Source organism: Opisthocomus hoazin, chromosome 1 (genome assembly GCF_030867145.1).
Source record: "Opisthocomus hoazin isolate bOpiHoa1 chromosome 1, bOpiHoa1.hap1, whole genome shotgun sequence".
Lineage (NCBI taxonomy): Eukaryota > Metazoa > Chordata > Aves > Opisthocomiformes > Opisthocomidae > Opisthocomus > Opisthocomus hoazin.
This window is the reverse complement of record NC_134414.1, coordinates 18,054,768-18,070,023: the sequence shown is the minus strand read 5'-3', so window position 1 is coordinate 18,070,023 and position 15,256 is coordinate 18,054,768. Positions and strand designations below refer to the sequence as shown.

The 15,256-nt window shown below is 38.5% G+C and overlaps 1 protein-coding gene across 1 annotated transcript in view; it reads right to left on the bottom strand.

Moving 5' to 3' along the window:
* ARHGAP42 (Rho GTPase activating protein 42) overlaps positions 1–15,256 on the bottom strand; it is a 174,652-nt gene that overhangs the window by 24,273 nt on the left and 135,123 nt on the right. The window contains exons 11-18 of the mRNA XM_075417838.1: positions 15,164–15,242; positions 14,095–14,134; positions 12,807–12,869; positions 10,106–10,180; positions 9,336–9,420; positions 8,001–8,059; positions 7,074–7,179; positions 782–941 (exon numbers count right to left, since the gene is read on the bottom strand). Coding sequence (XP_075273953.1) covers positions 782–941; positions 7,074–7,179; positions 8,001–8,059; positions 9,336–9,420; positions 10,106–10,180; positions 12,807–12,869; positions 14,095–14,134; positions 15,164–15,242 — 667 coding nt within the window. The remainder of the gene's footprint in view (positions 1–781; positions 942–7,073; positions 7,180–8,000; positions 8,060–9,335; positions 9,421–10,105; positions 10,181–12,806; positions 12,870–14,094; positions 14,135–15,163; positions 15,243–15,256) is intronic.

Sequence of the window (15,256 nt, the reverse complement as noted above, 5' to 3'; positions counted from 1 at the left end):
TCTTTGGGGAAAACAAAATAAACCAGGCAGTCACAGACATGTCTTTCTTCAAAGCAAAAGAAGTACCTAGAGAAGTTTGTATGTTCCAGAGTATTCAAGAACTTTTAAATCGCACACAAATGATGGGTTTACAACCTGTAACTAGGAATAAAGTCTCATCTAAGATACATAAAGTTTTTTTTTTTTTTTTTTTTTTTCACTCTTGTTCTACTACCTAGGCACGTGAAAAATGACAGAGCGCACAGAAAAGGGGGCTTGTGCTGGGGACCCACATTGATGCTGCTCATGAGAAAAGGAACTGAAGGATGCCTGGGGTTTCACGATGTTAGGTGGCACTAGATCTCCACTGTGCAGCGTATCCCCAAAGGACAGCAATGGTCAGAAGGACTCTGACCTGATGCACTCAGAAGAGAATCCATGCATTCACCCAGAGTGAATCTTCATGCACACTGCTAGCATGAGAGAGACGGAGGAGCTGGGAGCAAAGTTATGACCTTCTTATTCTGTTTCTAGATATAAGAAGGACGCAGCAATCTTCAGGAAGCAACTGAAGCAACTCCTTCAAAGGAAGGGAAATTATGCCTTGGATCTGTACCTTGCAGAGCCACAAAAGTCTTGCTAGGAATACAGATCCATAGCATGGGGTGCGAAGAAGGCATTCTTTCTATCAGTGACCTTCTACAAATGCTAGCTTTCTTACTCTTAAGAGCATTAAGGATGTTAATGAAAATGAGATCTTAGTTCTACTTTATCACAAAACAGTCAGGTAATGTCTTTCTACCTTTTCATAATGCTCTATCAGAATTTCAACGACGATATTCTGAAACTTAATGTTCATCATAGCAGCCACCGTTTCTTCTTGGGCTCTCATCAGAGTCGGTCCAAAGATAACACCAAGGTTGGATACAGTCATTAGATTTTGCTGACTGTGTAATGATACCCTTTAAATGAACACAAACAACATGCAATTAAATAGTTGTGCTAAACTATAATTCCAACAGGCAAAAACCTGTTAAGACTATTCCTTTAGCAAGATCCCTAGTTCATGCCTCCCCTTTAAAAACACTTTTTAAACCTTCATTTTTACTGGAGTCAAAATGCACTGTGGTACAACTACTGTATTTCCATTACAGCTCCCATCCCAAAATAAATAAACAGATAATGAGCATGTCTTCCTAGAGTAAGTATTTAAGTTCCTGACATAACTGACAGGGAAAATGAACCATCTTCAAAGGTCTCCACAGAGAGATCCAGAACATCTAGTTTAGAAGTCTTAGGGCAGGTGCCTATCTCTCTCCATTACTTATACAGGAACTTAAATACTTGATGTTGAATTCACTGAAAACACTCTGATATGACAGAGGTCAACCATATACCTTAGATTTCATGTAAAGGGAAGACAGTTACTGAGAACACTTACATTGCGATAGGATCTCTTTATTAATGCGTTGAAAACACAGGATCAGTGGGATCAGTGAATTTATTGTTTCTGTGGCATAGATAATACTACATCATCATAATGACATCTTCTGGCTTTAAAATATATCAAGCTTTTACTTCTGTATATTCTGTTCTCACTTACTGTACCTTTTCTGTCATTTTTCTTCTTAACGTAGAATTTAGAAACTTAGTTTTTCCAATAATTTATCAGATAGTAAAATGAAAACCATCAATCAGTAATCCTCAGTGCCCTTTTTCTCTCCTTACAAACAAGATTTGCCAAATAAAAACCGTATCATCACAAATCCTTCGAAATAACTGCCACTGATTCCCCAGTCACAGCTTCCCTATTGCCTCATGTCTGAGAAATACCATGCCAAGTAAAGATTTGATAGTTGCCTTAATGCTTAATTTTACTGAATATGTTACCAAATAGAATCAGTGACTGTGGCACTTGTTTGCATTTTCTTCTTCTTTTCATTGCTGTCTGCTACCATTGTCAAGCTGAGCATTTTTAGCCATTTCCTACATCATTACAATAACCCTTGTACCTTTTAAAATTAAGAAACAGTAGAAACTATTAAATACTGGAAGACTAGAAAGTAGGAACAAACTTTATCTGCTGGTTTTCTCTGGCAGTCTTCATGAAACAGGTTTATGGAGACATCTGTTACATTTTCCTTCCAATAATACTCTCAAATAGCTTGATTTGTTCTTAAAATGTTATACAAACATTAGCAAAATGACCTATCTGATGTCAGAGTTTCATAGCAAATGACACAAATACTATCTCATTACAAAGATTAAAAAGGCAGTGACAAAGACTGTGAGATTTTCCCAAGGCTACTGGGGGATTTTGTTAGGATCAGGATTGCTAAGCCAGTCCATCATCTTTGAAAGGTCCTGGAGAAGAGGAGAAGTGCCTGAGGACTGGAGGAAAGCCAGTGTCATTCCAGTCTTCAAAAAAGGCAAGAAGGCGGATCCAGAGAACTACAGGCTGGTCAGCCTCACCTCCATCCCAGGAAAGGTGATGGAGCAGCTCATTCTGGAGGTCATCAACAAGCAAGTGGAGGATTCACCAAGGGGAAATCATGCCTGACCAATCTGACAGACTTCTACGATGACATGACTGGCTGGGTAGATGAGGGGAGAGCAGTGGATGTTGTCTACCTTGACTTCAGCAAGGCTTTTGATACTGTCTCCCATAACATCCTCCTAGGGAAGCTCAGGAAGTGTGGGCTGGATGAGTGGTCAGTGAAGTGGATTGAGAACTGGCTGAACGGCAGAACTCAGAGGGTTGTCATCAGTAGCGCTGACTCTAGCTGGAGGCCTGCAGCTAGTGGGCTTCCCCAGGGGTCAGTACTGGGACCAGTCTTATTCAACTTCTTCATCAATGACCTGGATGAAGGGATGAAGCCTACCCTCAGCAAGTTTGCTGACGTTACAAAATGGGAAGGAGTGGCTGATACACCGGAAGGCTGTGCTGACATCCAGCAAGACCTGGACAGGCTGGAGAGTTGGGCAGAGAGGAACCTGATGAAGTTCAACAAGGGCAAGTGCAGGGTCCTGCACCTGCGGAGGGGAGGAAGAACCCCTATACAAGCTTGGGGCGGACCTGCTGGAGTGCAGCTCTGCGAAGACACATCTGGGAGAGCTGGGGGATGACAAGTTGACCATGAGCCAGCAGTGTGCCCTGGCTGACAAGAAAGCCAATGGCATTCTGGAGTGCATTAGAAGTGTGGCCAGCAGGTCGTGGGAGGTTCTCCTCCCCCTGTACTCTGCCCTAGTGAGGCCCCATCTGGAGTACTCTGTCCAGTTCTGGGCTCCCTAATTCAAGAAAGATGAAGAGCTACTGGAGAGAGTCCAGCGGAGGGCTACGAGGATGATGAGGGGACTGGATCATCTCTCTTACGAGGAGAGGCTGAGGGAGCTGGACTTGTTCAGCCTGAAGAAGAGAAGGCTGAGAAGGGACCTTCGAAATGCTTATAAATATCTTAAGGGTGGGTGTCAGGAGGATGGGGCCAGACTCTTTTCAGTGGTGCCCAGCGACAGGACAAGGGGCAATGGGCACAAATGGAAGCATGGGAAGTTCCGTCTGAACATGAGGAAGAACTTCTTCCCTCTGAGGGTGACGGAGCACTGGAACAGGCTGCCCAGGGAGGTTGTGGAGTCTCCTTGTCTGGAGAGAGTCAAGACTCGCCTGGACAAGGTCCTGTGCAGCCTGCTGTAGGTGACCCTGCTTCGGCAGGGGGGTTGGACTAGATCATCTCCAGAGGTCCCTTCCAACCCCGACCATTCGGTGATTCTGTGATCAAACCTATGCCCGGATTCACAGACTTTCTCTTGGTCTCACTGTTGCATAGGCACTAATGATACACAGACTGAGTAGAAGACTAGAATTATCTTGGTATACATGATTGTACAATTATTTCTATAATGTAGTAATACTCCCCTCATATTTGGAACAGGAATGTTTTTGCACCCATTCACATCTAGCGGCAGGAGAAATATGGGAAAGGGGTTTGTATTGGAGACAACATGATTATAAACTGCAGGAAAATAAATGCATATCTTCTTACACGTTTCCTATGTTGCTTTGTTAAGTTATGCGAAAGTTTCCAAAATTTTACTTCAGAGACACACACTGGTGGAGATCATTATTTAGAAACCATATAATGAAAAATACTACCTTCTTAACACATGCTTTGAGCCAATTATCTTAATCTAATTATTTCTGTAACAGATCTTTTGTTTCACTTAGGTGACTAAGGGGTGTTTGGGAAGCCCACTAGTATTTTAATGAAAATGGAATTTTGAGTTACTTGGCTCTGGGTTTGCTAGAAAAACCTAAAAAAATAACCCTTTCCAATGTTACTCTGCTTTGTGCTGCGCAGTAACTGTTGAGGTCTCTCACACAAACATTACAGGCTTACAGTGTAAGACAGAAAGTAGTGTTTGTCTCGTGTTTGGGTTTCCTTGGTTACAGATGTGGTAGCTTGGTTAATAAAAGGAATGGTGAATTTAATAATATTGTAACCAGAAAGGACTTTCTATAAAGCATTTCAAAGGCTCAATTTCTTGCAAAAGAAAAAACTCAGGGCTGTAAATGGATCATTTTGATAACCAATTTCCCCTGACCTAGTAATACTGTTGCTGGGCTACTGAATACATACAGCCCAAGGTAATCATGCATTTCAGGTAGCTGTAAGGCATGCATTAAGGTGCAGTTGCTTCCTCCTCAAAATCTCTTTCTTCAGTATGCCACCAGTAAATTTTTGATACTGCCAGACTGCAGACGGCTGACTATCTACCTTAGAAAGTATGGTGTTATTAAATCATACCAAAGAATCATTTATTCTTGAAAGTAGATAGGCATTTTGACTAGGAAGGTTTAAAAACAAAAAAAATTAATTAACTATTTGAAAATAACCCCAAACTTCCCGTGTTTGCCTAGCTGCTGACTGAGTATATACTCAGACAGTATCACCTCTCTGTAGGGTGCTTTCCAAGATTTGCTGGTTTTGTGTGTTTGTTTTTAGTGTGATCTACATCCCAAATTATCTAGATAATATTTAATTTTGCACAATGACACAGAAGTCAAGGTAGATATGTAAAGACCTTAAGACCTAAACAAAGAAAAAATAATATTATCCTTATTTTATAACCCATAGTTAAAGGTGTAGTGTTTTCACCCAGACACAAAAGTACACAAACTGAACAGCTAAAAGAAACATAGGGAAAGGATGTACATTTTGAAATTGGATTTTAAACAAAAGAATGAAGTAATAGGAGGTTGTTTTTTTCTCATATTTTCCCACTTTATCTGCCATTTGTTCCTTGAAAAATCTCCACACAGTGGTAGGAAAAAGATGAGGAAGGAAGAAACTAATACACTCAAGAGACTAATTCTGAATGCAGTCTCATTAGAATTGCTAGCATAAACAACAGCTGGCAAATTAGATGAGAAATTAGAAGGGGTGAATTGAATGTTGGGAAGAAAAGAACTGAAAGCTTTCAGCATAAAACCGTAAGATTAAATTTCTCAGAAATGAGAACTGCATCAAAGAGGTGATAGGTGAGAGTTAAAGAGAACAATTAAAGCAGGGAATACTGCAGGCATGCTTTTCTTCGGAAATGCACCTGAGGTCACATTGAGAATGAAGAGGCCAGGGAAAGAGGTCAAGAAAGAAATGCTTGCCTGTAACTAATTCTGCCTAGTAGTAAGTCAGTTCCTATGTATACATATTTCTAATTTTAGGGCTTCCAGACCAGCAGCTTTTACAAAATCATTAATCCTTCACTAAATGTTTTAACTTTTTAGAGGGTCAGAAATCAATAGATATGATATTTTTTAGATAATCAACTCTGTGAGTAAGGAAACTTATAAAACTTGCTTTCACCTGGGTTCTCTGGGTTACCCCATGTCTAACTGCCTAATCAGTTTTGGCAATGGAAGCATTCACAGCACCTCCCTATCATGTTAGTTCTCCAGGGACTAATGACATAAAGGACTAAAAATAACTTATTAGGGCTAAATAATTTCATATCAAAGAAATTTTCAAGGTTCTGAAGTCTGTAAGAGGAAGCAAAACTGCATCAGGATCCACTGTAGACAGCTTACTGCAGGCTGTGGCTGAAGCTGAGATCAAAAAAGCCAAATAGCTGGGACGTAATGAATGGAATGGAAACAATATGGACTCCTCTCTTGTGTCTTCTACATGTCTCAGTCATGAGGGCCTTGTCTGAACAACTGCTGTTTCAGTGTTCACATTCCCAGATCATTGACAAATGTACTAAAAAGTATACAGCATCCTAAAGCAGAATGAGTAATACACATTAAAAAATATTCAGCAAATACAAGTGAAAACAGACCAAAGCTTTAGTAAAACTTACATTAATAATGTTTGATACAGAAACAGGATAAATTATAATGTAATAATGGTATGTAATCATAGCTAGTGATTTAGAGAGAGATAAGACAATAAAAACTTGTCTTTTTTGTCTTGCAGCACATGCTAAGTGTAACAGTGAAGACCAAAGGTCATCAGTGCAAAGAAATGCAAAATCTCTTCCATCAGACATTTAATTAATACTCAAAGAAGCTGATGAAACAAGAGAGATTCAGAAGTGGGTTTGGACATTTATATAGCTATGAAAAATATCAATACTACTACTTCAAATTAACGTTTTCAAACAATACTACACTTCAGAGCTGCTAGAAAAATAAGATCAAACATGAAGGACAAGTATTACAACATTAGCCTACTCTCCAGTGTCGGACCTCGAGTGAGATTCAAACCAGAGTTTTCTATCAACCTTAGCACAGTTTTGTTACGTTTCTTAAATCCAGATAGTGCCAACCCCTGCAGTAAGCAGGAACATGAATGAAAACACTGAGTGGGTTTATTTTATAAACATAGTTGGTCATCTTGGTGACTCTTTATGGTGTTGCTTTTATTTTGGTTCCGGTGAGTATTCTTCAGCTATGTTGACAACAGCATTTTAGAAATTAAATGTAATTTCAAGTGGCATTTTTTCAACACAGAGACAACAGTGTTAAGCAACACTGACAAATTTAAAGTGGAAATAATCACATCTTACAATAATACCAAAGAAAAATCAAACAGAATTACTTGACCAAGTGCTTGATAAGGATGTCCAGCATCTCTCTGTTCTTCTCTGGTAACTTATGCACAAGCGCATGCACTGCCTCAACTCTGTAGTTCTGATCATCTGACTCTATTAAACAGAAAACACATATTGTTATTAAATTAGAACATGTTCTAAGATGTGACTACAAATGGCACCAATGCCTGTATGTTAATATGCACACACATTACAAGGAGCCAAACACAATCAGTCTTTACAATGATGAGGATGGTTTGATTATATTTATTACAACAATCTCAAATCTGTATTTCAAGTGACTCAACAAAAGCAGTTACCACCACTACTGGAACCAAAGAAATTTGTGGCAATTTTGACCAGGTGTGCCACTACGGTGAAATCCAAGATTTCACCCCTTGATATTTAAAATATCTAAAATTCTTGAGTGTTTTTTATTCTTATCAAGGCAAGAGGAAATAGGGAAATAACTTCAAATTCTAAACTGGAGTCACTAGTAAAACAATCTTACTATCTCTGTAGCTAATTACTCCATTTGTGAGAATGAGATAATTATTACCCCCTCCAATGCCTCAAGGCAAGCTGGGAAAATAAAGATCCCTGGATGAGAGGGATGAATGCTATAAAGGAATTACCAGCCCGTAATAAAACAAACAACCGTATAAATCAAGGTTCAAAATTTCACGCAGAACGCAGTCGCAGAACCTCTGTAAAGATCAGAACAAACCACAGAACAGCTTCATCTAGTGTGACTTCTCTTTTTTGAGAGCTTTCATGTGGCACTGTGCTGTCACATACAGTGACATGGAAGAAATCAGATCCATGGCTGGATCACTAAATAATAGACCAAGGAGAAAAATAAGGACAGTAACTGAGAAGATTCAGAGTTAGAAACAATATTACTTTCATGAAAGTGTATTTATTACTTTACTTACTAACAGCAACAATGAAATCTTTGTGCAGCTTGAAAGTCATCAGTGGTTCTGAAAGACACCTGGTTGTAAACAATATTAAAAAGAAAATTTAGAAAAAAAGCATTACTCATAGACTTTTTAAATTTTATGAGTGTGATTATGATAGTCTTCAATATCTGCATAATGCATACTGGTATGTTGTAGGAAACCCAGTTCAGTGATGACTGATTGCAAGTAGTCTACAACTCAATCATGTACATAGTCTGAAAATCTCTTTGAGTTGGATCTGGTGTCACCATGTAAGTTAATAAGGGAAATACTACTGGCACTACCTTCAGCACAGAGACTCACTGTTTTCTGGCTTCCATACTGTTGAACAGGAATAAATACAGCTCCAGAACATTGGACAGTGAGCTGCAGAAGCAATCTTTTGCCCAAGAAAGGCAGAAATACGATGAAATTTGGGACTGACATTCTGATCTGAGACATCCTAGAAGCGTCATCCACTGAAAGGCAGACTGTGAATTGCCTTATAGACACAAACACACAGATACTGCTAGCTCACATTCTAATTTCACAAATACAGTATCTGCAATGATTAGTGCCTCTGAAGATGTATTCTAAATTTCTTCAACCCAAGCCAGTCTTTTCATTGAACTTTACATGACGATTGCCCTATAAATCGTAGGCATATTTTCCAGAGTGAATAGGGTTTTCTGGTACTGCCCTTTGTTAGGTGACCAGTTTAGGAACTGCAGATTTTTAGAAAGCACAGAACACCCACCATCTGGATTTGATGCTTTTTATGATGTTTCTTTTGAATCTTCTGTATTGAGACCCAAAACCGAATTATCTCAGAAGTACCATAATTTCTGAAAATTCTGTCTCTCATTAGCAAAAATATTAAGTGAAAATGATAGTGTGGGAGGCATACTGTATTTGTGAAGACACCAATAGTATAAGATAAAAACCTATGCTTTTGCAGAGATTTTTTTTCTGCTCCAGCAATGATGCCATGAAATCACATGGTACGCAGCTTAAGGGATTCAGAAAAGAAAGACTGAGCATAACATGCTTTGTGGTTAACATAAAAGATTTTAAATAAAAACATGCAATTAATTAATTTCTTCCAAATTTGGGGCTAAATATATAAGGCATGACCATCTTAATAAGGCAGAAAGCGTGCGACAAATTTTAAATTTATTATTACACAGAATCACAGGGATATTAGGCAAGATAATAACACACTCAATTATTACTATGCTAATGGATACAAGAAATGTAATTTGATATTAATAAGCAAAAGATTAATGGGCCAGAAAAGGAATACTGAGATTTGTGTAGTTTCACACTTACCTGAGGTAGTTTTTTAGTCCGCTTGTTATTGTTTTATTGTCCCAAAGTTCCATATCAATATCCATATCAGGAGGAGCTTTAGGGGCTGGTGGAAATTTGAATTATGATTGTGTTATAGTTTCACTAACACGCTAACTAGAAAAGCAGCAAAACAGAAGCTAACAGATTAGTCATTTAGCTCACTGATTATTTATTAGCAAGATTAACTACCAATCTGATCAAACTGATTCTTTTAATCTCTGCCAAAGTATTCATAAAAATGAATTTAACACTCATATTTAGTACTTGTAAACATTAACTATATGCACTGTACCAAAGTGTAAAGTAAGCCCAAGTCAACAGAGAATTACAAACGTATTTGGCTTAGACATTCAAACACAGGCACCAGAGAGCCAAATTAGCATGGAAAGTGAAAGACTAGAACAACTGCCTATTTAACTGGGTTATGCTATTACAGAACTAAGCATCGGAACACTTCTGAAATATGCCAAATAGATACCTATAAATAGAACTTTAAAGCTAAAAGAAGAAATGCATTTTATCAGTAATTTGCTCATCTATATCAATGATTGCATGCAGAAATTGAATACTAATGCACCTAAGAAACTTGCTAGATGGATCACTCATTTTAAGACTGCAAACTCAATTCAGTGGCAGTAAGTGTATGTACAAACTTGTAAATGACAAATTCTTCTGAGTACAGCAGTTAAGTCAAAAGGGACCATGACACAAATGCTGCACAGTGACAAAGGTTCACTGCACATACTTACAAAATACGGTATTCATCAGCTTTTGCACCTTGGAGTTTACACCACCTATTCTGTACAGTCCCAGGATTGTAATACCTGCATTGGAAAATAATGAAAATATGTTTATGTCAATATATGGTGATGCATTCTTGGTGTATGTTTTCAAAACATCTAAATGTATTTATGCAAAAATGTACAATCACATTTTTTAGTATTGCTTTACACTGCTGAACTCTCTTCTGGGATGTTAACAAATGCATTCAACTCAAAGAGCTGTTGTCAACGGCTTGATGACAAAGTGGAGACCAGTAACAAGTGGTGTTCTTCAGGGGTCTATATTGGGACCAGTGCTGTTTAGCATGTTTTTTAGCAACATGGACAGTGGGACTGAATGCACCCTCAGCAAGTTTGCCAGTGGCATCAAGTTGTGTGGTATGGTCGACACGCTGGAGGAAAGGGATGCTGTTCAGAGAGACCTGGACTGGCTTGAAAGGTGGGCCCATGTGAACCTCATGAAGTTCAACAAGGCCCAGTGCAAGATCCTGCACATGGGTCAGGGCAATCCCACGCACAAATACAGGCTGGGCGGAGAATGGATTGAGAACAGCCCTGAGGAGAAGGACTTGGGGGTGCTGGTTGACGAGAAGCTTAATGTGACCTGTCAATGTGTGCTCGCAGCCCAGAAAGCCAACCGTATCCTGGGCTGCATCAAAAGCAGCGTGGCCAGCAGGTCTAGGGAGGCGATTCTGCCCCTCTGCTCCGCTCTGGTGAGACCCCACCTGGAGTCCTGTGTCCAGCTCTGGTGCCCTCAGCACAAGAAGCACATGGAGCTGTTGGAGTGGGTGCAGAGGAGGCCACAAAGATGATCAGAGATGGAACACCGCTCCTATGAGGAAAGGCTGAGACAGTAGGGGCTGTTCACCCTGGAGAAGACAAGGTTCCAGGGAGAACTCATTGTGGCCTTCCAGTACCTGAAGCGGGACTACAGGAAAGCTGCAGAGGGACATTTTGCCAGGGCATGTAGTGATAGGACAAGGGGTAATGGCTGTAGACTGAAAGAGGGTAGATTTAGATTAGACAGAAGGAATACATTCTTTACTCTGAAGGTGGTGAGGCCCTGGAACAGGTTGCCCAGAGAACTGGTGGATGCCCCTTCCCTGGAAGTGTTCCAGGCCAGGTTGGATGGGGCTTTGAGTCACCTGGTCTACTGGAAGGTGTCCCTGCCCATGGCAGGGGGGTTGGAACCAGGTCACCTTTAAGGTCCTTTCCAACCCAAACCATTCTATGATTCTATGATTCTACTGAATCCACACCACAGGATACAACAGAACCCTTTGCATAGAAATGACCCATATTAGCAAACAACAAGGACATGGCTGGAAAAAGTGAAAAATAAGACCCAAAAGCAGTCTTAAAACACATTACCCATCAACAAGTTTATCTTAGCTAGGCTTCAGTGGAATTACTATGCATCTACATTTGCTTAGTTTTTGAGTTTAGATCTGATTGACATTTATAGGAGAAATAACAATTGTACCAAAATAAAAGCATATACTGTATACTGTTGCAACACTGCAGTTGAGAATTTATACATTGTGCAATAGATCCCCATGCAAAACAGAGACATTGAAGTCTGAATTTACCCATAAGTTTCAACTGTTGGGTTTTTTTGAATAGCACAGATAATAATAACAAGTAATGTTTGAAGTGTGACATTCACAACATAGTACTTCAGGATTCCAGTAATGATAATTTTACTGGTTTTAAGTGCCTTTTAAAATCAGCAGGATTTAAGTCTTCCCTTCTCCCCACCTCAGGTCTTACCATTTAAAAATCGTCCACTTTTCCTTTGAAAGCAACATTCCAAACTCTGATGTCACTTTGATAAACCTAGGTGTTTTGTTTTGAAATGCTCCCCCCCCAACAAAAAAAAAAAAGATGCAAGCTCTGAGTCAGCAGTGATTCAAAAGCTACATAATGTTTTTATCTGAGAAAGTGAATTCATGCTGACCTCAGTGTTGCACAGAGAGATAACACAGCTTTTGGATTAGAATAAAGTTGCATACTGACAGTTCAGTGCATGGAGAGGAAAAGGTTACCTCTTTCTATGGAAGACGATACAGCCATACCTCATTTGAATGGGGATAATTAAAAACTTGCTGTGAGTTGCAAGGTATCACCTCATCAGTAGAGTGATTATTACTTCCTTTTTGTACATTCCCACTACCAAAAATGAGTTTCTAAACATTAAAAAAAATGGATAAACCATGTGCAAAATGAGTGAATAAAATGATAGGAGTTGTGCTCTGCAAAAAAGATGTTCCAGCAGAGAGTATTCATGCCACTTTTTGGTCTTCAGGTTTCAAGCAAGAAACCAAAATTGGGAGCTGAGGGTCCTTACAGTTTTACCAGAAGAAAGCACAATTTGGTGCAAACACATTAAAGACTAAAGATGTGTGCAACTGTGTATTAAGCTGTCTAAACAACATGAAAATACAGAAAATGTTTAAAAAACCCACTTAAATGATATGTTAAGAACTGTTGTTAGAACTTGTGGCAACAGCTGTAAGTGTAAAGCACACAGATAAAATGTGAAAAGTACAAACCAAAAGATGGACGCACTCCAAAGCACGGATGTAAAACACGTAGAATTAATCAAAGCAATACTTGAGAAAAAAATACTCATAATAATTTCATACATAATTTGTGATTTCATACACACCTCTTGTTTCTACAGCATGAATACATTTCCTCACAAAGTTGAAACCTGCTTCATTTAAGAACACTATAAAAAGAAGAAAAAAAGGTAATTATTTTCTAACTAATCAATACAGAAAATCTCTGTATTTAGCTACATTCACACGTTAGTCAAGAAGGACTGATACACATCTACCCACGAGATTATGATATTTATTCTGTATCCTTAGCACTCAAAATCCAGCTTTCTAATCATTCGTGTATCATTACGAGAAGAATATTCTACTGTCTTTCTCAGAAATTAGTAGCCCCTCTACACATCCAGCTGAAAGCCTGTTGCTTTAAAAGTGATTACTGTACTCTCTTTCCTCTGCTGAGGAAAACGCTTTTAAGAGTTCAGGACCTGTGTTATGAACAGAATATATTAATTGATTTTTAATACAACAACATTCTTTGTTCTTTACACATGCACATAACCACTCATAAAATGGTTACATAGGAAAACAATCTTTGTTATTGATCTTAATTAGTGAGCTGATTTCAAGTGAACATATTTCTCATTAAACGTTGTATTTTCAATGCTCACTGCTCTAACAAGCTAAATAAATAAGATCTTAAAGCAGCGTATTTATCACCATTAAAATAAACACCATCATATAAAAAACAGACGTAGTGGCTTAAATTCTAGATTTCCAGATTCTGAAATGTAACTCCTATGAAGATGTATGTCTGTATCTGACACATCTCTCTCTCTCTGAGATACATACACCCACACATATATTTAAATTATTTTTACATATTTGTGTTAATATCATATGTGTGAATATAATGTTAATACAATTATACACACAAATCTCATAGTATCTTTAAATACACTCATTTTATTATTCAGTGTATGTGTAATAGGGGCATATACAACCAAAATCAAAAATGGTCTTTTCCAACATAAATGACTCTATGATTCTATATAGGGATATTATTTCAACACACTGGCATGTATTTACATTTAGGTATACAGACTACTGATAGAAACTTTTTATAGATTTGTTAAATACATTGTAGCTTTGGAGCTAATCAATTTTTCTTCCAAATTATGTTTGACAGTAATACAAAAATTGAATCCTGTCTCGGTTTACATAGTTCAGGATGTGCTTTCCTGCAACACAATCATGTAAAACAACAAACCATTATTTCAGAGTAACAGAAAGAAAACGTAAAATAATTAATCTCTCTCTCTCATACACATTTCTAGAAACCAGGACATTACAGAAATCTAGCCATATTTGGTAACTCTACATAAATAAAGAGCTTACTTTCTTCCTTCTTGCTAATAATGGCTGGCAGTGTGTAGATCTGTAAAAAAAAAAAAAGGCATCAGGTCAACGATTGTGGTTTAAATTCTTTATTGTCAGATTTGTCGGTAGTTCTTAAACTAGCTGCAACATGCTGCGTATTAGCTTGCTGCTAGGAGAAAGCCAGCCTTGCCTTCCACCTTCTCTTGACATTTGCCCCTACAGCACTCACCCAGGTGAACAGCCCTGTGCCAGGTTCTGAGCAGGTGGAGAGGGCAACGATCCACCGTTTAGGCTATGTTTGCAGTTTTACACAGCTGATCATCATCACCTCTGGGGAGAAGGCAGAGGGCCAGTGGGATGTGTCCCAGAAAGCTATTCAGACTGGCCTTGAGATTCTAGGGATTTAACAGCATTAAATTTATAGGCACCTAAAATGTGTTAGAAGTCAGATTTACAGACTCCAAATGGGTTCAATTTCAGAACAACTACTCATCTAATTTCTATACTGTTTCAGACAAGCAAGAAGCTTGTAAAGATACTCCTCTATCTCAGAAAAGCGATCAACCATTTTTTTTTCCCTTGGACACAGGTCTGGCATTATCCACATTCAATGACTATTTTAAGAGCAGATTAATAGTGGGAAGAAACCTCAGACAAGCCCATCTCCTAGTAGCTTTCAACACATTTTTACGCTGTTTTCAGTGCCTTTCAAGATGGTGCTGTTTACTCCACGATGCTGCCCAAAAGATGGCTTATCTTTACCATGCAGAAATCACCACTTCACAAATGTTATCTGAACCATGAATCTTATCACGATTCAACATGATATCACAACAACATGATATCATATTACTTAAACATTAGATATTCTAACATAAGGAAACAATATAAAGGCTTAACTTCACTAATAGTTCTGCTTTTCTACTTTGTACCTATCTTCACTCTGTATCTGCAATAGTGTCTCACAAAGAACAGAACTGCATTTGCCTGTAATGTAATAGAGTATCTGAAATGCACACTAGCTTCTTTCTTCAATATGTGTGCCATGAAACTGTAAAAAGAAGACAAAATGAAAAAATATCCTTACTGGTTCCTTTCCATCCATAGCTTCGAGCCAAAGTTTTCGGTTGGATTCTGAAAAAGCCTGCAGTGTTATGATTCCAGGTCTGTCAAAAACATA